Source organism: Strigops habroptila, chromosome 18, assembly GCF_004027225.2.
Source record: "Strigops habroptila isolate Jane chromosome 18, bStrHab1.2.pri, whole genome shotgun sequence".
Lineage (NCBI taxonomy): Eukaryota > Metazoa > Chordata > Aves > Psittaciformes > Psittacidae > Strigops > Strigops habroptila.
Window position 1 is genome coordinate 539,158 of NC_044294.2, and position 21,145 is coordinate 560,302.

General features: G+C 52.1%; 2 protein-coding genes across 14 annotated transcripts in view; both read left to right on the forward strand.

The window, feature by feature from the left end:
* NFASC (neurofascin) overlaps positions 1–17,327 on the forward strand; it is an 88,633-nt gene extending 71,306 nt beyond the window's left edge. For 4 of the 13 annotated variants that reach the window (XM_030473356.1, XM_030473358.1, XM_030473360.1 and 1 more), the window contains 4 exons: positions 6,025–6,156; positions 6,698–6,767; positions 9,942–9,953; positions 12,138–17,327. In XM_030473356.1, the coding sequence (XP_030329216.1) occupies positions 6,025–6,156; positions 6,698–6,767; positions 9,942–9,953; positions 12,138–12,369 (446 nt within the window). In that variant the 3' untranslated portion in view covers positions 12,370–17,327. Of the gene's footprint in view, positions 1–1,185; positions 1,342–6,024; positions 6,157–6,697; positions 6,768–9,941; positions 9,954–12,137 lie in introns of all 13 variants that reach the window. The other 9 variants (XM_030473357.1, XM_030473359.1, XM_030473361.1 and 6 more) reach the window with 3 other exon arrangements.
* Positions 17,328–20,778: 3,451 nt separating this feature from the next.
* CNTN2 (contactin 2) overlaps positions 20,779–21,145 on the forward strand; it is a 28,897-nt gene continuing 28,530 nt past the window's right edge. The window contains exon 1 of the mRNA XM_030473290.1: positions 20,779–20,945. The gene's annotated coding sequence lies outside the window, so the exon portion shown is untranslated. The remainder of the gene's footprint in view (positions 20,946–21,145) is intronic.

Sequence of the window (21,145 nt, forward strand, 5' to 3'; positions counted from 1 at the left end):
GAGCAAACCACTTCTGGCCATTTACAAGATCACTTAAAAGATGACCTTGATTTCTCCTTGAAAGAGTTTCTAACATGCAGCCAGTGCCTGGCCTCGCTCTGCAGCCTGCAGGGCTTTGGTAGCAGCACAGGCTGGGTAATGCTCAGCCTTCCCAAATTCAGGATCCACATCAGCTTCCCAAGCCCTAAATGCCAAGTATCCCAGCTCCCAAACCACCCGCCGCCAGCCCTGGGTCTTCCCCTTCACTGGGAAGCACAAAGTGCAGGCGATGCCTTCCGAGAGCTGGGATCAGGATGGGCTACAGCAGCAGCAATGGCTTAGGATACCCTTATCACGATCTGGATGAGAGGGAGGAAATCTGGGAGGTTCCAGCTCTTCCCTTCTCCCTCTCTAGCGTCACTGGAAGCAAGCAGCACGCTTTCTGCCCCAAAGCCACCCTTCTCCTTCCCCACAGCACTGCTCCCCCAGGACGTGCACACCTCCAGAGCCACAGACCAAAGCCCCACTTCCAGCTTGCTTAGAACTCAGTAGATTAATGCTCAGCATTAAGCTCATCAGCAAATGATTCCCGGCACAGTGCAAAGAACAGGTCATCCCTGGATAGAGCCTGGGAGCACCCACCCCATGAGCTGAAGGGCTCAACTCTTCTCGCCCCCAAAAGCAACAACCTGCTAGCAGGGGTGAGCAGTCCCGCAGCACGGCTAGCCCAGTGTCTAGCTCATTCAAAGCCTCCTTAAGCTACCAGCAAAACCAGTGCACAGGTCCCACTCCCAAAAGCACAAGAACTGGCTCCTTCACTGAGTCCTGCAGCATCTCCATCCAGCTGAGCAGGACCAGGCAAATGCCATATTTTGAGATAAATTCCCAACTATCCAGACCTGAGGCTGGGCAGATAAAGGCTCCATCAGGGCTTAAAAGTAGGGAGAGACCTGAATAGCTACCAGTATTTCTTCCCAGTATGGCAAGCAGGGATGCAGCAAAACCCACACCATATTCCTGCATCACTGATTTCCTTCTCTGCTCAGTGAGTAATGATCACAAAGCCATTAATAGCTCCTTGGCCACCTAGCTGGATTTTTGCTGCTCAGTGGCTAGGGACAGTGTAATGCGTTGCCTGCAGTGTCGACACGGGAATCTCTCTGAGCCTCCTGCAGCTGGGTTTGATGTGCGGTTTCTGTTCCTCAGGTAACAACACAGAGAAATCTATCTCTGTTAAAGCTCAGACCCCTTCCTCTGTGCAGCTGGCGAATCTGACGCCGGGAATGATGTACAAGCTGTGGGTGTTCCCCATATGGTCTAGCCCCAGCGAACACTCGTACATAACCTTTACCACCAGCTCAGGTGAGACGGGCTTCAGCGCTTCCGAGGCATGTCACATCCATCACCACCAACGTCATTCACGTGATGGCGGGAGGTGGTTTGACCATGACTGCATGGAACAACCCTCATCCAACCCCCAGCGGCCCCCTCCCCATCTCTGCCTTTATGAAAGAGCCACCCCCAGCATCACCAGGAGGTTGCTCTGCATTGCACGGAGGTGGAGAGCCCCAGGAGGGGATGGGGATCCCTTTGAAGGAGAGGGTCTTGAAGGAGGGTGGAGAACTCATGTTGTCGTGCGGCTCTGCTTGAAGCCCTGCCACTGTGTGTCTGCACTTCCACACACACGTTGCTGCTCATGGTGATGGTGGGTGCTCTGACCCTGGAGAACGTGCACGTGGCTGGCCCCAGGTTATGGCAGGGGGGCAGTTGGGGAGACCTGGTGATGGGAGAGAGGCAAGGGGCAGGAATGGGAGGGAGCACAGCGTGGTTTGCAGACTACCTCAGCCCTAGTCACATATAACTTGGGCTTCCCATCCTCCAGGTACGTTTCCTCTGGCAACTTCACATTTAATGGCACAAGCAATTTTCTAGGCTTAGCACCTGAGTGATTTTCACAACTTTCTAGTGATGAGCTTCGCACCCTGCCCACTGAATGCCCGAGAAACCCCCTTATGGACTTCCACAGGCACCGCATTGAGCTTTATACCTTTATAAACCTCTACTGTTCACACTTGATGAGTTTCAATAAATCAAAACAGCCGTAACTTCCCCTGTGCTCACCCGGAGGTTTGCTGTAGGAATCTGTGCACAACGTCCTGTCAGAGCTGAGAAACCACGGAGCAAGTGCCACTGAGCAGCCCACACTGACAGAGGTGGTAGAGAGAGGCTGTGATTTTCAAAGACCTACAATTATCTTGCCCACATCCAGCTGTGTAATGGAAAGCTCGAGCACTTACTAAGTCTCTCCACTGAGAAGCGCAAAAGGAAAATGTAATTCACAGCAAGGGAGTGCTGGAGGGGCAGCAGCTCTCCCCACATTCCCTATGCACATCTTATTTGGTGTCCAAAACTTTGGCAAGCCGTAGCACTGCTGATTAATTCCCTGATGTGCTAAGATGATGCAGGGACAGATAGCAACTGCTGGTGTTTCTGCATGTCTAATGCTGCCCAACACTGAGAAACAACCAGCAAGTGCTGACCTTGGCTCTGTCCTGCCTCTGCCCCTGAGGTCTGATGTGACCATTCCAACCACAGACAGTAAGAGCTGATTTGCAACTCAGACTCTCTCCAAAACAGCTCCAGGGTTGCACCCCCAATCTGGTTTCTTGCTTCTGGACCCTTCCCTGACTCAAATCACCGCCAGCTCCAGAGCCCCCACTCATACCATGCATGTCTTTTGGGATGAGTATTTCCCAGCCCGGACCCGCCTCTTGTCTTTTCTCACCTGTTTTTCACCCACTTTGGGATGTGGGGGGTAGAGGGCAGAGCCCCTGCACAACAGACAGCAAGGGCAGGGAACCATTAGACAGAGGGGTGGGAGAAGCAACATCCTTGGCTGATTGATGCTGGCAGTCTTGGCATATCTATTTTCTGTAATTGCGGGGTTCCTGCAGATATTATCATTGACACTAAAGGATGGGGCCACTTTCATCCCTGTGATAGAGGCAGATGGGTGACCTGAGCCCTATCACTGTGGGATGCAGAGCTGTCCCCATCCCTGCATGCATAGATGCTGCAGATCCATTTTGCTGCTGGCTGGATCCTGCTGACACAAGCGTGTGGCCCCTGCTGACAATCATATGCCATCAGGAATGCTTCTGACAAAAAACAACAGTGTTTGAGGTTTTGTGGGGTTTGGGTTTAATGTTTTGCAAATAGATCTGCTAAATGTTCCTTCAGTTTGAGAGGAGATAAGAAAGTCCTCCCACACCGTGGCTGCAGGACACTGCCCCAGGACTTTGCTTCTGATGAACTGGGAGCTCAGTAGCCAACAGAGTTCCTTCCAGTAGCAAAGGAACCTTCAGAACTACAAACATAGAATTCTATCCTATAATCCTAGAATGGTTTGTGGTGGAAGGGACCTTAAAGCTCCTCCAGTTCCAACCCCCTGCCACCGGCAGGGACACCTTCCACTAGAGCAGGTTGCTCCAAGCCCCTGTGTCCAACCTGGCCTTGAACACTTCAGGGAAGAACTTCTTCCTAATATCTAACCTAAATCTCCCCTCTTGTCAGTTTAAAGCCATTCCCCCTTGTCCTATCCCTACAGGCCCTTGTAAAAACATAGCTTAATACAAAGAGATCTTCTATATTTAAAGAAGAAATAAAACTCCCCAGCATGTACAGACACTGGGAAGAGGATCGTGTGAGACTTTACACACTTAATGGTCTGCTTGACAAAGAAAGACAAAAATGATGCTGCTCTCTGTTAGTAGAACACTCAGGTTTGCTATTGGCACATACACAATGACTATTAGGTAATGTCTTGGGCCACAAGATTCTAATTCATTATAAATAAAGCCACTGCAGTTGCCTTTCAAATCAATACCTGTTGGCTCACGCAGCTGCTTTCCACTATTTCCCCTTGACGTCGGCCTTGCACGAAAGCAAATCAAAACATCCTCTCTGACAGCCACGGATTTAATCCCCCCTTTCTCAATGCTGCAATGACAGTCACTCGTTTACTCTAAGTACATGATTGCTGGCACTATCAGTTTGTCGTCATGTGTTGCTTTTCTGGGAAGGATGGCAATTATCCCCCTCCCTTGATGCTAGGCAGTGCCATGATCCTGCTGCAGGATCCCCTCAGTACCCAAAATTCTCCCTCCCTGTAAAACTCAGCCCCAAGCTGCATGGTGGCACAAACCCACTTCTCTGACATTTCATACTCTGAAGACTTCCTTATTCCTCCTTAGCATGGGTTTCTGTAGGAACTCCATCTCACCAGGACCGCTAATACAATTGTTTTCCATTTCAAAGCTTTCCAGTAAAGCTTTCCCTTCCCCTTCCCTCCCCAAGCACTCAGCTAATTGAATCCAGTTCTCAGCTCTGCTGTTCTAATCTCATTGTCTCCATTATAAGTGCATCTTTTAGGACCTCGTAGCTCAGGTTGTACTGAAGGTAAATATTAAATGTGGCAGCATTAGAGGGAAGAGAAGCAGGAGGGAGCCAAGGCACTGGCAGGCAGCTACTTCCACATGGCTTCCCCAGGAGCTCGGTGCTGCTCACAAACAGAGCATTCAGGATCTGAGATCATTTCTTTAGCAAACAGAACTTTTTCTTGTCATTCTTTTCCATTTGATTTTCCTTGTCACAGTTTGGCTACAATAACCTGCTTAGATTTCATCCTAAGGAAAGCGCCTCTTCTCTTGGATTCAATCTGCATGGAATAAGTACATGCTTTGAGCCCCGAGATGGCGTGGGTTAGGAAATGAACCAATTCAACCCGGTTTCAAAGCTCTTGTCTCTCTTATAAGAACCTTTCGTTCAGAATATGCTAAAGGAGGGTTCTCTTTTATGCTTGCTTTGGAAGCACCATCTGGGGTTTTGTCACACGGGCACCAAGGAGGATGTTCGCTGCACCATCCTGGCCCGTTTCAGGCAAAGCTAAATCCCAACTCAATCCCATCCAGCTCGGCTCCCCGTGCTCCTGCCAGGAATACCTCTCTCTGTTTGCACTGCAGTCTGGTTAAATTTAGCCCCCCCCGCTGCGCTGAAGGTTATTTTCTCCTCTGCTCTGTCTTGCTGAATAAGAAGTGCATGTCAATGAGAGCCAGAAAATGGCAGCTTGTTGCTATTTATAGGACACAGATTTGTCTGTGTGACTGTGTATGGAGCTGCAATCAAGAAGTCAGAGTACGTGAGGGAGGACACGGGCGTTAGGAGCCAGAGTGGTGTTTGGGGCACAGGACACCTCCTTGCTTGGTGTGAACCATATCAACATTCAATAGCCTCATGAAGGTGCTGGGAGCAGTGGTATAGAGCTCACCCCAGGAGAACAGACCTCCAGTATGACCAGAACACCTCTCCATTAGCCAGGGCACAACTGTCACTCCGCAATGAGCTGTACCCATCACTGAGTGCCCACTCGCGCTCTGGCCAAGTCTTGGTGGGCTTCCCCAAGTCCCCTCTTCCCCCCCACTGGAGACCACCCGAAGGCAGCAGGACCACGGAGGGGTGGCAGCAGAGCCACTGCCCATCGCCTCTGTGATCCCTGCATGGGCAAGAATCCCAGTTATTCCCAGCTTGAGGCTGCTGCTGAGCCCTCTGGACCCAGTGGTGCTCCTCAGCCTCACTGGACGCCAGGGCCTGGATCTGCTCGGGCACATCTCTTTTAGACCTTCTTACTTCCAGGGCAGTTTTCAGACACAGCAAATGAAAGATCAAATCTGTTACCCAGCTTCTTTTGTCATTATTTGCAATGCCCCGTTTTTCCCTCTGGTCTGTGCTAGGTTTTACTTTACGCTGTGACCCTTTGCTGTCTGTAGCTCCTGCTAAAATGTTGAGTTGACCTAATGCCACAAAAGGAAAGAAAAAGCCAGATCCCTGTGCTGCAGTCTCAGATAACCTGGTCAATACACACAGAGACACACCAATGCAGCGCTACAGATAATGTCTAAACCAGTGGACTGTGTCTTACTATCCCCTCTGTGCTTCTGGCCTGTCCCTTATGGGTTTGGTTATTTTTCCTTTCCATTTTCCTCCCAGCTTACACCAAGAACCACGTGGACATCGCCACGCAGGGCTGGTTCATCGGGCTGATGTGTGCCATCGCTCTCCTGGTCCTCATCCTGTTGATCGTCTGCTTCATTAAAAGGAGCAGAGGTGGGAAATACCCAGGTAAGGGCCTTGCATGGCAATCCTTGGTGCTCATGGTTTAAACATCTCCAGGCTTCTGGGGGCTAATCAAAGTTGGCTTGCTTTTGGATAGATGCTTGTGATTACAAGGGCTTTATTTTCTCTGTAGTGGGAACACTTATTAGTGGGAAGCATTTCAGTTCATTAAGGGTCTGGTGAGGGCCCTTTGCTGCGGAGCTGGATCCTCCTGTGATGCTCAACTCAACCTCCAACTCTGCAAATTTTCTTGTCCTCATCTAGAAAAAGGCTTTTTTAGGCAAAAATCTCATTAAAGTTTTGCAAAGCAAAGATAAGGCTTAAAGGGAATTCACATCCTCACTCGCTATCTGAGCCCTGGGGCCACCACACAGCAACACCCTTTGCAAGCCCTCCTCGGTGCTGGGGTTTTACCAGGCAATGAAAAGCTGTACTTCACCCTTCAGGTTTCTCACAGCCTCAACACCAGCTGCTGTTACTGTCTCATAAAGCTTTTACCTTCTGTACAGCTTTTTAATGTGCACATTGCTGATATGCTTCTTTCCAGTCCGAGACAATAAAGACGAGCATCTCAATCCCGAAGACAAGAACGTAGAAGATGGGTCGTTCGACTACAGGTATGCTTCCATTGGCATGTCCTCCCACGGCTCCCCATCAGCCCCACTCCCAGCCATCACAGCCCTCACCTCCTCCTGCCTCCTTCCCTCTGCAAGCCCTCTACCAAAGGCAACCTCTCCTTGCCTAAAGCCCTGGAAGAGGAACCAGGCTGTGAGGATGCTGCGAGGGTCTCCTCCTTTCCCTATCGCAGCCTGGGAGGAGCAGTCCAGGCAGGGAGCTGGAGCTCTGGCAGCGGGTACCCAGGACACAGCTCAACCCCAGCGACACTCCTAACACCCACAAAACACATAAACTAAACTCTGCAGCAGCCTGGGGATATTTCAGGTCTATCACCCTGTAGCTCAACCTCCCTCCTACCCATAAGAGAGTATCCAGGGGAGAAAACCTATGTTTGGATCAGCGGATAAGCCCTGAAAGCATTCAGAGTATTGATTTGGGGACCTGCCTGCATCCCAGTCAGTGCTTTTCTGTCAGGTGCCCAGGCAAACCCCAGGCCCTGCAGGGATCTGCTAAAACCACTTCAGTTGCACCCAACGCAGCAGCAGTGCCCACTTCTGCTCCAGGAAAACTCCCGGGATACTTCAGGAAGGGACAAGGCTCTCCCAAGCCTGCTCCTGTGCAATGCAGCACTCACAGCTCCGCTGCTGGTGGTGGCTGCCCCCGAGGAGCAGGTAATGTGTCAGGTCTCATTGGCTTGCCCACACTTGACAGAAGAGGGGGGTGTACTGCTGTACACCCAGCTTGCCCTTTGAGCACCTGAACTGGGGTTTGCTTTCCTTTAGAGAATTAAAATGCACCTTTCCATCTGAGCTGGATCCAAAGCCCTATTAAGCAGCAGGAATTTCTCTCCTGCCTTCAAAACAGGGGTTAATTAAAGCCCGTGTCGTTACCGATCCTCCTGGCATTACAAATGGAGGTAGCAAAGATGGGAAGAGCTTATTTACAATTCAGTGAGGATGTAGCAAGACACTCATGTGCCACTGAAGACTTTAGAGGGAGCAAAACGAATATATCTGCCTGCACACAGCACATAAATGGAGGTGAAGAACTGCAGCCCTCAGAACGACCACAGTGATGTTAGGAGCACGGTAACTCTATTGCAGTAGCAACATTTTTCCTCCAAAGGATGTCATAAGCCCAAAGCTCCCCAGTCTTCTGCTGGCACAAGGCAGAATAGAAACGCACCCCAGCAGGAACCAGAATAAGTTCATAGAATCCCAGAGTGGTTTGTGATGGAAGGGACCTTAAAGCTCCTCCAGCTCCAACCCCTGCCACGGGCAGGGACACCTTCCACTAGAGCAGGTTGCTCCAAGCCCCTGTGTCCAACCTGGCCTTGAACACTGCCAGGGATGGGGCAGCCACAGCTTCTCTGGGCAACCGAGTCCCCTTAATGCTCTGAGCCATGACAGGGATCCTCTCAGTGCCCAGATTTGGGGGATGGTGTAAATGCCACGTAGCAAACCTGGAAGCTCTCCTCACCCAGGAGGTGCTCACACCCAACCCTATGGGCTCAGCACCTCAGACAAGGTCTCCACAGCCGAGCTTCTGGCAGTACGACCTGATTTCAGAGATCTGCTTCTCAAGAGCCCACTGGGGTGGCTGCAGGCCAGACCTCCTCACTGCACCACTCCGAAGGCAATTGCATTGCTGGGGACCACTTGCATAGAAGAAAAACCTTGCATAGAAGAAAAACCAAGCTCTTGGCATGGCTGCCGGCATTGAGACAGTCCCCAATGCTGCATTTACTGCCCAGGCACCATCCAAGGGTATTGCCTTCCAGGCAGTGGGAAGGAACGAGGTAAATCCTCCATCCTACCACACAGCAGCTTCTGCTTGGCTGAAGCTCCAACTTCTATTGACAGCCCCATTCCCAAAAGTTTGCAAGCTGAAGGCACAGGTCAGTGGAAGAGCAACAAGAAAGCTCCAAGATGCTCCTGCATCTTCAATCCCACCATCTCATAGATGTCAAGCAAGAACCACCAAAACCAACCCCCAACCACCCATGAGCTTTGCCCCATCCTTCTCAGGAACAACAGGTTTCGTGGGAGAAGCGATGGGAGGCTTCCCTCAAGGAGGCAGAAAGGAAGGTGAACCTGAAGGATTGAGATGAAACCCTGTTGGCTGATTAAGATTCAAACTGATTGTGATGCTAGGCTCAAGGAGGGTAGCAATTAGTATTTCAAGCAAGGACAGGAATTGAGCTGACATGAATTCTTCATTGGTTTCCCTCCCCACCTCCACATAGCATGTCTGATATGCTCTCATCATATCTCACATCCTTAATGCCCCATGCATGCAACTTTCAAATCTCTGCAGCCTATAATTAAGAGATACTGTCACATCTTTCTGTTCCACCAACAGAATAATGGTTTTCCTGAGCAGAGGCTAAGCTGAGAAGCTTATTTCCAAAGCAGGAAACCATTATCCTTGGACAATGTTCTGTGCCAGTGACTGTGCCTCATTATACCAAATGTTCAAGCTGCACATGGGGGAGTCAGTTGGAAACCCTGGCCCATGGGAAGGGAAACTTGAGTGGTTTTAGCTTCTGGACTCCAGTTCAGATCCAGGATAACCCATGGCACAGGTTACATGGTGGAGGCAGTGCCAGCATGCCCTGAATGGACCATCTCAGCAGGCATCGAGACGGGAGGACATGGAGCCATCCTCAGAGCCTAGCAAGGGGAGGAGAGGTCTGGTGAAGCAGCCAGAGGAGGTGTAGGCTTGCCAATAGATAACATGATACTCGTGCATGACTATAGCAAGGAAACCCAGCACAAGACTGGAGGGGAAACTGAGCAACCCCCTCCCTTGGCCCCTGTCCTGCTGCACGTCGGTCCCCAGCCACTTGCTAATGGACTTCAACCACAAGCCCTTTGCGAAGAGCCCGATGGCAAAGAGCCCACTTCCCACCTGCACCACCCACTGCTGCTCTGCATGAGCTTTCCAGGGGAAGCCACTGAGGCTCATCCAGCCCTGAACCATTAAACTGGCTCCATTTGGTATAACGAGGCAATCAGCTCCATGAGGAATGCAGACATTTTGGTTTGTAGCACTGCCCCTGTAAATGCAGACCTCATCATATCTCTCTCTGATCAGGCTCTTTCTGCTTCTCTCTGTTTTATTCCCATTCTTTCTTCTCCTTTTCACCTGGTCTATCCACATGGACCATGAAGGTCTCTTGAAAGGTAGGACCACGTGCTGCCAGAAGTCCGGCACATTTAGCTTTTTCTTTATATTCCTTCCTTCGAGCTATTTATTTCTTTAGAGCTGAAACTATTACCTCCCCTTCCCTATTCCCCTGTACCTGCCTCCACCTAACACATTAAACAAGAGCCCTCTAACTCCTGCTGGCATCAGGGGGTACCCCCATGTCCAGCGATGCGCCTCTTGCTTGGGATATGCTGGGCAGCCCCCACCACATGCTCGAGTAGCTCATCCCTCCTGGTGGAGCTGGACCTGGAGATGGTGCCCTCGGTGCACTCACCCTGATGCCAGACACCCAGGGGACAGTGGCAGGGGACACAAGCCAAAAGCCTTTAGATCCTAAACAATCTGCCCCCTCTTGGTCTCAGTCCTGGCTCGAGCTTCCCCCCCCCCAATGATTTATGCAACTCAGGACAATGTTTCCCACATGGTTTTCATCTGGGTGCTCTGGTTCTCTAACACACACATCAGCAACCCCCCCCAGAAATCTTAATAGGGTTATAACGCATCAAGATGCTGATGACTATCTGCTTCACCCTCCTAATACACTAACAGGATAAACAGTACTGGAGAGAGGTAAAACCAGGGGCATGTGCAAGAAAGGCACAAGTGGAGTGTTTGCTGCTGCAAACCCCCCCTTAGGGAAAATCTGGCTCTAGATTCAGCTTGAACTGAAGCCCAAACCTCGAGAAAGGTCTGCAAATGAAGGGAGCTGGGTTTTGCCACTCTCTACTTGGCATTTATTAGGCTTTCTAACTGGCAGCCCCGCTTGCAGGCTGAATTCTCTTCCTCCTCCCCCCCCCCAAAAGAAGCTGCTTTCAAAGCTAACAAGTTATGTTTTATTGTGATGCCAAGTTAACACAAGGCCTCAGATATTGGGTTTTGTATTATTGCTTTAATTCACAAAGTGCTGATAAAAGGAAATACAGTAGAAAGCTGCGTGTTGTACTGTGGGATACCAAATTCCTCCCCCACTGTAGAGAGCTGGTGCCATTAATTAAATGGCATGAGAGAGATTTAATTTAGCCTTCCCCAGCTAAAGAGGGTTTTGCTCCCTGGCCCAAACAAAGTGCTTCTCGTGCCTCTGTGGGAAGCAAACACCTTTGTGTGGGCACCAACTATCAAAGGCTGCAATCAAAGCCCTGCACTTGCACTGGGTTTAAGGGAAATGAAGGAACAGAGTCAAGTGTCATGCTGGGGAGTGAGTCTGGTGAGCCCAGAGCTAAACCAACCCTAACAAAGAGCCAGGAATGGAGGTGGGAGGGCAAATACAAGGTACACATGTGATACTTTGAGGGATAACACAGGATTTGCATGCTGGCCCTGAGATCAAAGATAAAGTAAGGACGAGTTGATACGAAAATTACTTTTTATATATAGCAACCCACTCTCATGCTCTACACAGTGTTATCTGTGTTGATGAGATACCAGCCTTTGCCCTCCAGAGAGAAAACAGCTTTGCCCTGTTTCTTTGGTAAAAGGGTTCATTTAAAGGGTTGGGGTTTATTTCTGTGGGCCAGACTATTTATTTTTCAGTGCCCTGGCTTAATCTTTTGAGTGAAAAAGAGAAAAGGAGAAAGGACTGAGCAAACAAGCTTAAATGCTCAGAAATAAGCTTGGAAAGGTAAATTCCCATGAGTTTTGGAAGCTGCACAGAACTTGGCATCCTATACATGCCCCCTCCCAGTGCTTTGAGAGCACTCCCCACTGCATGTAGCTATCTAAACAGCCAAGTGGGGGGGGTTGCAAGGAAATCTGGAAGCAAACCTCACTAAACCAGGTTCCACCAAGGGCAGCTAAAACGCTAAGAGAAAGAAAGAAAATAAGCAATGACAAGGAAAGGATATTTAGAACGTACATCCAGTTGGACTGATCTAAGCATTGTATGTAATATAGGATAATTGCTTTCTATAAACTAAACCCGTGAAGGTTGGGCTTGCAGAAATACCCACCACAGCACTCCTCCTGCATGGAGGATGTCTCCCAACCTTCATACGTGTCAGACACACCATGACTCACTGTCTGCAGACAGAGCACCCCACACCTTGGGGCTCTGGTCAGTATATTTGCACACTGGATCTATCTTTTGAATATCCAGACCTTGGGTGAGGTTTTTAGCCCCGTTCTCAAGCCTTAACTGTGTCTGTCTGTCTTCTGCTACCCAGCGATGAAGACAACAAGCCCCTGCCCAACAGCCAGACCTCCTTGGACGGCACGATAAAGCAGCAGGAGAGTGACGATAGCTTGGTGGACTATGGAGAGGGGGGAGAAGGGCAGTTTAATGAGGACGGCTCCTTTATCGGCCAGTACACGGTGAAGAAGGACAAAGAGGAGACTGAAGGCAACGAGAGCTCGGAAGCCACCTCCCCAGTCAATGCTATCTACTCGTTGGCATAGCGCAATGCACTGAAACCACAAAGAGCTGGAGGTGTTTGTAGTGGATGGGGGTTAAACAACAGCCGCCGCCACCTCCAACAGCAACGTGTGAATGAAGCAACCAACAATGACAAGAAAAAACACAAAAAAAAAAAAGAAAAATAAGTTTAAAACCCCAAGCAAAAGGCAGCCCAGGGGCTGCTGATGCCATCTTATCCTTAGCAAACAAGCAAACAGCAAGGACTCCCGGGGCGCGGATGGGTTGTAGCTGTAGCTGAAAGCTGGGCTGAGCCACAGGGGCTGGAGGAGCGGGATGCTCGAGCTGCACCCCAGCTTCGGGGCTGGTCCCAGTACCCTGAGCCAGCCTGGTGAGGGACAAGTGGTGGGCTCGGCTGCCCAGGCCCACCCCCCCCGAGGCCCCTTTGGTTCTTTTTGGGAGGGAGTTCACAATTCTTCTTTTTAATCTTTACAGGAAGGTTCCAGATAAGAGGGGAGGGGGGAAAGAAATCAGAAGGCGAGTTTGGGGAGGGGAAAGGGGTGAGCAGAGCCTGGGCAGAGCAGCAGAAATGCACGACAGGAGGAAAACTGTGGATCTTTGGGTAGCGACACCACGGCACTGTATGACTGAGATGTCCATCCTCACAGCAGCACCTTGCCCACAGCCTCTCCCAAGCTGTCAGCACCACCACCTCCTTCCCAACAGATCAAGCAGCACCTATGCAGGGAAGGGCAGGTTCCCACCACTTCCCTTGGCACCGTAACTCACATCGGTGCTAAGGCTCTGCCACCCATCCCCACTGCAAAGCCCACGGGGAGGTCACCCCCCACCCCGCAGGGCTCCAGAGCATCCTCAGAGACAAGAGGCTGCAGAAGAGCTTGTGGGATTTGTGGAAGGACATCGAGGTGCCGCTCACCCTCCGGGCCCTGGAGAACAGCATTGCTTGCCTGGGTAACTGTAGGCAAACCATGGGTTTAGTCTTTGCTTTGTAAGAAATTGGGGGGGGAACTTCCCCCGGACCATGCCTGCTTTCTTTTAAAGGCAACTCCATGTATCTTATGTAGCAAAGAGGAAGTGGAAGCAGGACCAGTATTAACACAGGATGAGGGGACCAGAAATCACTTATTTAAAACCAGATAGAATCAAAGGTCAGGATGAGAAGCACCCAAGGGACTGGGTGGAGGATCCCCCGCGGCTCCCGATCAGCAGCTTGCACAGTTCAGGGATGTGCATCCTTTGGGAGCCAGGGAGAAAGGCAGGACCCGAGGTCCACACCTTCCCCCGGCACCAGGGATGAGCCAGCTCGACAGTGTTTTCCACTAAATTCCCCTCCTCATCTCTGACAGTGGCCTTTCCCCCCCTCTCCATCAATCAACCTGAGCGAGACCCTTCCAGGAGCGAGCACCGGAGCAGACTCCCCTCCGCTGTCTTACTCACATATCAAGAGAACACGCCATGTATGTTAACCCATTAACACACGGTAACAAGCAGCTCGGGTAGGAGTGCTCCTTCTCATGCCTTACACAGCTTCGGACTTCCCGTGAAGTTTCATGAACTGATCCTCTTCCCCCCCCTCCCGCTTACGCGCCCCTAACGCGATGGGCTTCGAGCCGCCAGAGCGGCAGGAGTAGGATGGATGCCTGGGCAGCTCCCAGCGGAGAGCGCACGGATCATTGTAGAAGGTAGAGTTTGTAACAGACCGTCCTCAGTGGCCAATGCCATGTGTATTCTCCTGCTTCCCGCACTTTTGAAAACCAAAGGTACCTTCGCTGAGAGAGAGCAGATTCCCTCATGGATGGCGAGCGATGTTCAGATGGATTTTGCTTTCATTCTTTTTCCAAGGAGGGTGTTTTTGTTCGGCAGAATGGATTACACGCAACAGGATTAATGCAATTCTTTTAGCTTTCAAGCTGGTTTGCTATGAAGACATACTGCTAACAAGAATACTACTAATAGGGATTGTTGAGATGGGACTTTGCCACATTCTTTAAGCTGCTAATGGCACAACTATCCTGCCCTTCAGGGAAGAGCCCGGACCCAGTCAGCACCCGCGCAGCAACCACTGGCTGGACCACATAGAGCAAACAGGAGAGGGCTGGATGCAAACCCAACAGCAAAGGAGCTACACCATAGGAGCCATGGAGGGGTTAGGCTGGTGTTAACAGGCAGAGCCCCCCCACTAGAGCCAGGGGGGCTCCTGCTACCCCAGGGCACCACACAGGAACCCATCTGCAGGGTCCTCCATCCATGTCACCTTACAGAGCAGGAGCCATGCCTCTCGCTGCTACCATCAGTGTAGATGCATTCATGAGACAAGCCAATTTCTACCGCTGCCACTCGCCACTGATCTGGTTTAAGGAGACATCTCCCAGCCCATTCCCAGGACATGCAGCAGTTGTATTCCGTTTTTAAGCAAGCACACCAGGCCAAACCACTTCCCAAGCCTATGGCTGTCCTTACAACGTTGAGTTGGTGTAAAATCTTGCCCAAGCACCAGTGGAAATGAGGAGAGAAAGAAACTACAGCCTCTGACGTGGAAAAGCCTCCACTGCTGGAGCTGGGCATCTTCATCACCCCCAGCACATCAGATCCTCGCTGCTTTGTGGACCAACCGCTAACGGGGACCACAAGACCCTTGGCTACCATGCAACACCTCCAAACCTCAAGGAATTGGTCAGGCATTCCTGGAAGCAGGACAGTCTGTGTCATGTATCTGTATTACGTGCCATTTATATTAAAGCCTGTGTTTCTGTCCTGTCATTAACCGCCATTTTCCTAAGCAAACCTCTCTTTGGAATTGGTTTCACCCTTTGCACTGCGTGCCTCGGGAGGGAAGGAGCTGACCTCAGCCCAGCCAGTCCTGCCCTTGCCCCCAAAAGCCTCACGAAACCAGTGACAGAGTCCTACCACCACGTTACTTTAAGTAACCAGAAAAGGAAGGAGATGTCTGCAGAGGACCTGGGGAACAAAGGGCTCAGTGCAAGTTACCTGTAGCCTCAAACATTAGCTCACTGTAAAAATTACTCCAAAATTAGAAGGTGTAGTAAAAATTTCAACATTTCTTTGAAACTTCCCCCACAGTTCTGGAGCCTGAAGGGAATTCTAAGTTCAAAACTCATCCTGAGCTTCACATTTTTTTACTCCCTTTATTAAAGATTCAGTAGATGTTTGCATGCGCAGTTACTGCGTCACAGGGAGCAAAGCCCTTGGCTTGCTCCAACCACCAAAACCACTGCAGGGTGACCCCACACCACCCCCAAAATGCATTCACCCCACAGGAGCATCGTGGCCATGCTTCTGAGTGAGCATCCATTGAGCACTAGGAGAGGGATGGAGACCCTGCAGGAGGACCGCCTCTGTCTGGGTGTGCTCTGTGCCACTGATCGTGCCTGCCTGTCCCTGGTGTCACCCCATAAGAGCTGCTTTGCTTCTCCATCCCCAGCTGTCCCTCTCCAGCCTAGTCACCTCCACTGCTGCCTATAGCGTAACCTCCAGGGTGAGCAGCATGCTCAGGAGGGATCTGTACCAGCTCCAAGGGCTGGACCCCTCCTAAGGGATCAGCCTCCATCACAGGGTTGACCATCCCTCTCTGGGATCTGCACAGCCCCCCTGGAGCAGGACACACCACCTTTTCCAGAAGATACATCTCCATAAAGGGTTTAAATTAGGCACCAACACTTAACAAACAAAGAAGAGACAGGCTCAAAATCAACCTGGGGAAAACACAGTCTGGGTCCAGCTCCCATCTTCCAAATTTGAGCCTGTTTCTAAAACAGTCTGAGCCAAAACCTCATCCAGAGACAAAATCCAGACTCTGCCAACTGCATCCGAGCGCAGGGACGCAGCCTGCGCCTCCCCAGCACGGCACCTTTGGCTGCTTGGAGCCCTGCACGTGCCATGAACCACAGAAGCACAAGTATGGGACACAAGAGGACACTTGCTGTGTTTATGCGACCTTGAGGCTGCTCCTATTCTCCCTGAAGTGATGCTGCATCTGGTCATGATGTCCCAAAAACAGCCCCCTGTCAGCACTTCCTTCTTGCAGATCCCGAGTCCATGTGTTACAGTCACTTATGTGTCGCGCTGGGGGAGCAGGATGGGTGCACAGCACCAGCCACCACTGGAGCCCCTTGCTGTGCCTTACCTTGGCATGCAGCACTGCTCCATCCATGCCACCGGCTGTCTTGGCGAGTCCCAGCACCTCTCCTCAGCGCGCAGGTCCCAGCAGAGCTGCGAGTCCAACGTGCACCGTCCGTCGTACCAGGCTTGATGTGTGCTAGCAGCACCCCGTGCCAGTTAAGCAATAAGCAAACCTTGTGGAAAATAAAGAAGAGACCACGTTCTATTTCTTGCACTAAGACCTGTTTTATTAACGAGAATAACAAAGCTTCTCTGGTCCTAACAAAACCCAACGTGTCAGTAGCTCCCCATGCCCAGCAGCGCCTGTCTCTCCATGTCCTTCACAAGCGGGCATCGGGCTTTGGTCGTCCAACCCAGTCTAAACCCCACATCAAACCCAGAGCAAAGTCCTCCCTTTGCAGTCCAGAGTTCTCAGTGTTTGTTCCTCCTGCTCACATCAGAAGGGAAGTATTGGGCTGTTTCATTTCTCTTTAATTTGTAAATATCTCGCGATCCATCCATCCTCTCTGTAAAACCTCCTGGTTGTTCTCAAGTATTCTATGTATTTATTTGCCTTTTCTTTTTTGAAAGCAAAAAAACCCACCACCTCTGCGTTAACCCACTTGTTCCAATGAGAAATGTACAGCTGAGGCTGTAAAATTAACAAGTTTACAGCAAGATGATTTATGGACTATGGAAAAAGAGTGTTTAATATAAGGACTTATAAACCGACTGCATGAGATGAACGAAGGCCAAAATACTCAGATACCATTTTTTTTTGAATCACTGTAAAACAAGAACAGACTGGATTTTTTTGTATAGAGAACACTAAACATATAATAAAACATTGTTCAAAACTCGAGCTAAGCCTGTAATTCATCTCTGCCAGCTTGCAAAAGGTAAGAGCTGCTGCTCACCCACAGCCAGCACCAGTGCTCCCCAAATCCCAGCCTGGTTTGGGCTGAAGGGAGCTTAAAGCTCCTCCAGTCCGAACCCCCTGCCACAGGCAGGGACACCTTCCACTAGAGCAGGTTGCTCCAAGCCCCTGTGTCCAACCTGGCCTTGAACACTGCCAGGGATGGGGCAGCCACAGCTTCTCTGGGCACCCTGTGCCAGCTCCTCAGCACCCTCACAGATGAACAAGCCCATCGGAAGCATCCCAGGTGAATGGGATGAGAGTGTTTGCGCAGGTTTGGAGGTGCAGCACGAGCACATCTCGCTGCACATCACCCTTGGAGGTGAGGAGCCAGCGCAGCGCCGGGCTGGCAGCACCACACAGGGCATCCAACACAGGAGGAGAGCCCATCCTCCAAGGGGATGGAGCACACTCAACCCATGCCCTGTCTGATGTCCATCTGCCCAGTGAGTGCTGAGAGTTTAACACCTCTCCTGGCTGTCAACAGCACTTTAAATCCCTGCACATGGCTGCCAGCCCACAAGTAGCAGTAGAACCACCACCCAGAGCAGCACCATCTGCTCCCCGTGACCTGGGCTCCTCACAAAGCCCTCACTGACCATCTCAGAGGCCAACAAGGCCTCAGTGCAGGCAATGGAATCCTTCCCAGGTGGGGAAACTGAGGCACAAAGGAGCAAGGGGTGCCCAGTTACCTGGACATACTTGTGATAAGCATGCTTGAGATGTGCAAACAGCAGCTCTGCACCCTTGCCAGGGCTGGCTGCAGCATGGACACCCTCTGGAAGCACACGAGAAGCTGAAGCAACACACGGGAGCAGCAGGGTCTAACCCAGCTCCCCCCTCCTGACCCACACATCCCCGCAGCAGTGAGTGATGCCTCCCTGGGGCCGATCCTGCACTCCCCAGCCCTTCGCTGCCCCTGAGGCTCTGAAGTGCTCTTAACGGAGGCTCCCTGGTGAAAAGCCTTGCTGGGAATGGGCTAAAGGAAGGGGGGAACCAGCAGAGTCTATCTGGCTAATGAAGATGTAATTGCTGCAGCCCTCATTAATAGGATGAGAGCATTAGTGCTGCCTCCTCCAGTGCGGCAGCAGGGGCTCCATCCACCCTCCCCACCACTTCCTTCAACAGCAGAGAGACAAAAAGCACCTTTTGCCCCTTGTAGGAGCCCAGAGCAATAGAGCAACTCTCAGCCCCTGCCCTAAGGATGGATGAAGGAATTGACTTGACCCTGGATACAGGAATTCAAGCTACCCGGAGCCCAGGGACCCCTCCAGCACAAAGGCACCATTTCCCAGCACCCACAGCTCAAGGTCTCAGCCTCATGAAGGGCTGCACAGGCAGCTCCTTCCAGCATTCCCATAGGACACACAGTATTTTTAGCATCCGGGAGCAAGCAACAATGGACCCATCCACATCCTTGCAATCGATATGGGGGGAGACACATGCATTAGCACTCCTCCCTTTTTATGGCACAGTAATGACACCCATATCTCCCCTGACCTCTGCCCGCCTGGTGGGGCAGCAGTACTGGATCAATGCAGACAGACTGATTCCAATTACCCATCCTCCTCCTCCAAGAGGCAGCTCCAGCCTCTTGCCCATTACTGCAGCTAAGAGCCATCCAAGGGAGCCCTTTCAGGGCTGCTTCCTCCCCCAGCTACCATCACTGTGGTCTCAATACGTGTCTGCACCATGAGGAACACCCAAGAGGCCACCGATGCCCTTGTCACCTGCAAGAGACCCTCAGAGAGCTGCTCACAGCACAAAGACAGAGGAGAGGGGGCAGAGGGCAGGTCCCCCTCCCTCTCTTGGGTCTCCCTCCATTAGTCCTTTAGCTGGGGGTCAGGCTCCAGCCCTGCTCTTCCTTTCTGCCCAACAAAAGCTCCTGCTACCCAGATGAGGTCTGTGGGAAGGGTTATGGCCAGTTTCTCCCAATTTCACCCCAAAACAGCAGCAGGAAGCAGAGAACAGGCAAGCTGAGCAAGGGGAAGAGAGACGGGACCAGCAACACGCTCTGCTCCAGCACAGGCATCCTCCTGCCTGCACCCAGTTGCTGGAGGAGTCTGAACCGCTGGAGTTCTGCCAATCAATAGAGATACTAATGCTTTAATTACTCCTCTGTAATTGCAGGCCATTAACCTGTGGACAGCCCCAGCGCCCACTGATCTCCTTACATCAGTAACAGGTCTGGGCAGGAGCAGGGAGGGATGGAGAGTGCAGGGTGGTTCCTGGAATGCTCCCAAATCTGCTTCCCACCTTGCTGCAGCGACCTGCCCACCAACAAGCCCCACACCATGAGGACCCTTCCCACATCAGCTCCCTTAGCAACCATGGGATTGGCAGCACTGCCTTCCTCCAAAGCTCAGATCATGCAAGGTACCATGGAGGAGGTCCTGGAGCATCCCTGTCACAGTCCAGAGCATCACTCCACCCAGGCAAACCTCCCCCAGCACCCAGAAAACAGCAAAGGTGTTGGTTGATGAGAAGCTCCCCATGACCCATCAGTGTGTGTTTGCAGCCTAGAAACCATCCGTGTCCTGCAGCATGACCAACAGGTTCACCCTGGAGAAGAGAAGGCTCCTTAAGGGGAGACCTTAGAGCAGCTCCAGTGCCTAAAGGGGCTACAGGAAACCTGGAGAGGAGCTTTGGACGAGGGCCTGTAAGGACAGGCCAAGGGGAATGGCTTTAACCTGCCAGAGGGGAGATTGAGATGAGCTCTGAGGCAGAAGCTCTTCCCTGTGAGGGTGCTGAGGCGCTGGCACAGGCTGCCCAGAGAAGCTGTGGCTGCCCCATCCCTGGCAGTGTTCAAGGCCAGGTTGGACACAGGGGCTTGGAGCAACCTGCTCTAGTGGAAGGTGTCCCTGCCCGTGGCAGGGGGTTGGAAAGGTCCTTTCCAATACAAACCATTCCAGGATTCTATGATCTCGTGGCTACAGATATTCACTGGGAAGGGCTCTGGGTGCAGCCTCACAGGGGCCACAGCGACTGTTTGCAGAGCACTGCCAACACAGGTTACGTGGTGCACAGACACACATGGATGTATTTAGGCACCGGGGGGTGCATATATAAGGCAACACACACACACTGCATGGGGGGGTGCCCCTGCCGAGACACCCCCATCTGGGGCTAATCCCTTTCCTGCTCCCCCCCACAGACACAGGCTCGGACCCCCCCAGGGCTTCACCTGCTCCAGCCCCAGGGACGGGGGGAGCCCGCGGCGATGGGCACAGACAGACAAGGGCCTTCTGAGGGGAGCGGCGGGAGCAGCAGGCAGGGGGCTGAGGAACAGCATCAATTACGCACGATGCTGCCTCCGACCGGCCCTTGGGCTGTGGCAAGTGAGGTAAAGGCAGAGGAGAAACCCCCCCTCTCCAGGGACCGGCGCGGTGGTTGGCAGCGAGCGAGGGAGCGCGCACGCAAGGAGGGAGGAGAGGGAGGAGCACATCCTAATGCAGAGATGCTGCAGTGGCTTCGGGCACACACATCCACACTCGGGCAGCACCAGCCGAGCACTGCCTCTGAGCGCGGCCGCCGGCTCCGCCGCACGCACCCGCCCCGCACAAGGTAAGCGCCTTTCGCCCTCCTTCCTCCATCCAAAGAGCCTCCGGGTTGGAGGCACCGTTCCCCATCCACCGGAGCCGGCTCGCTCGGCTCTGCCCCGGCCAGAGGGAACCTGCCCGACCCCGCTCGCCTCCGGCAGCGATGGGGAGGCAGGAGCAGGGGGTTGCTTTGGGCTTGTGCTGTCGCGATGGGTTTGCGATGCA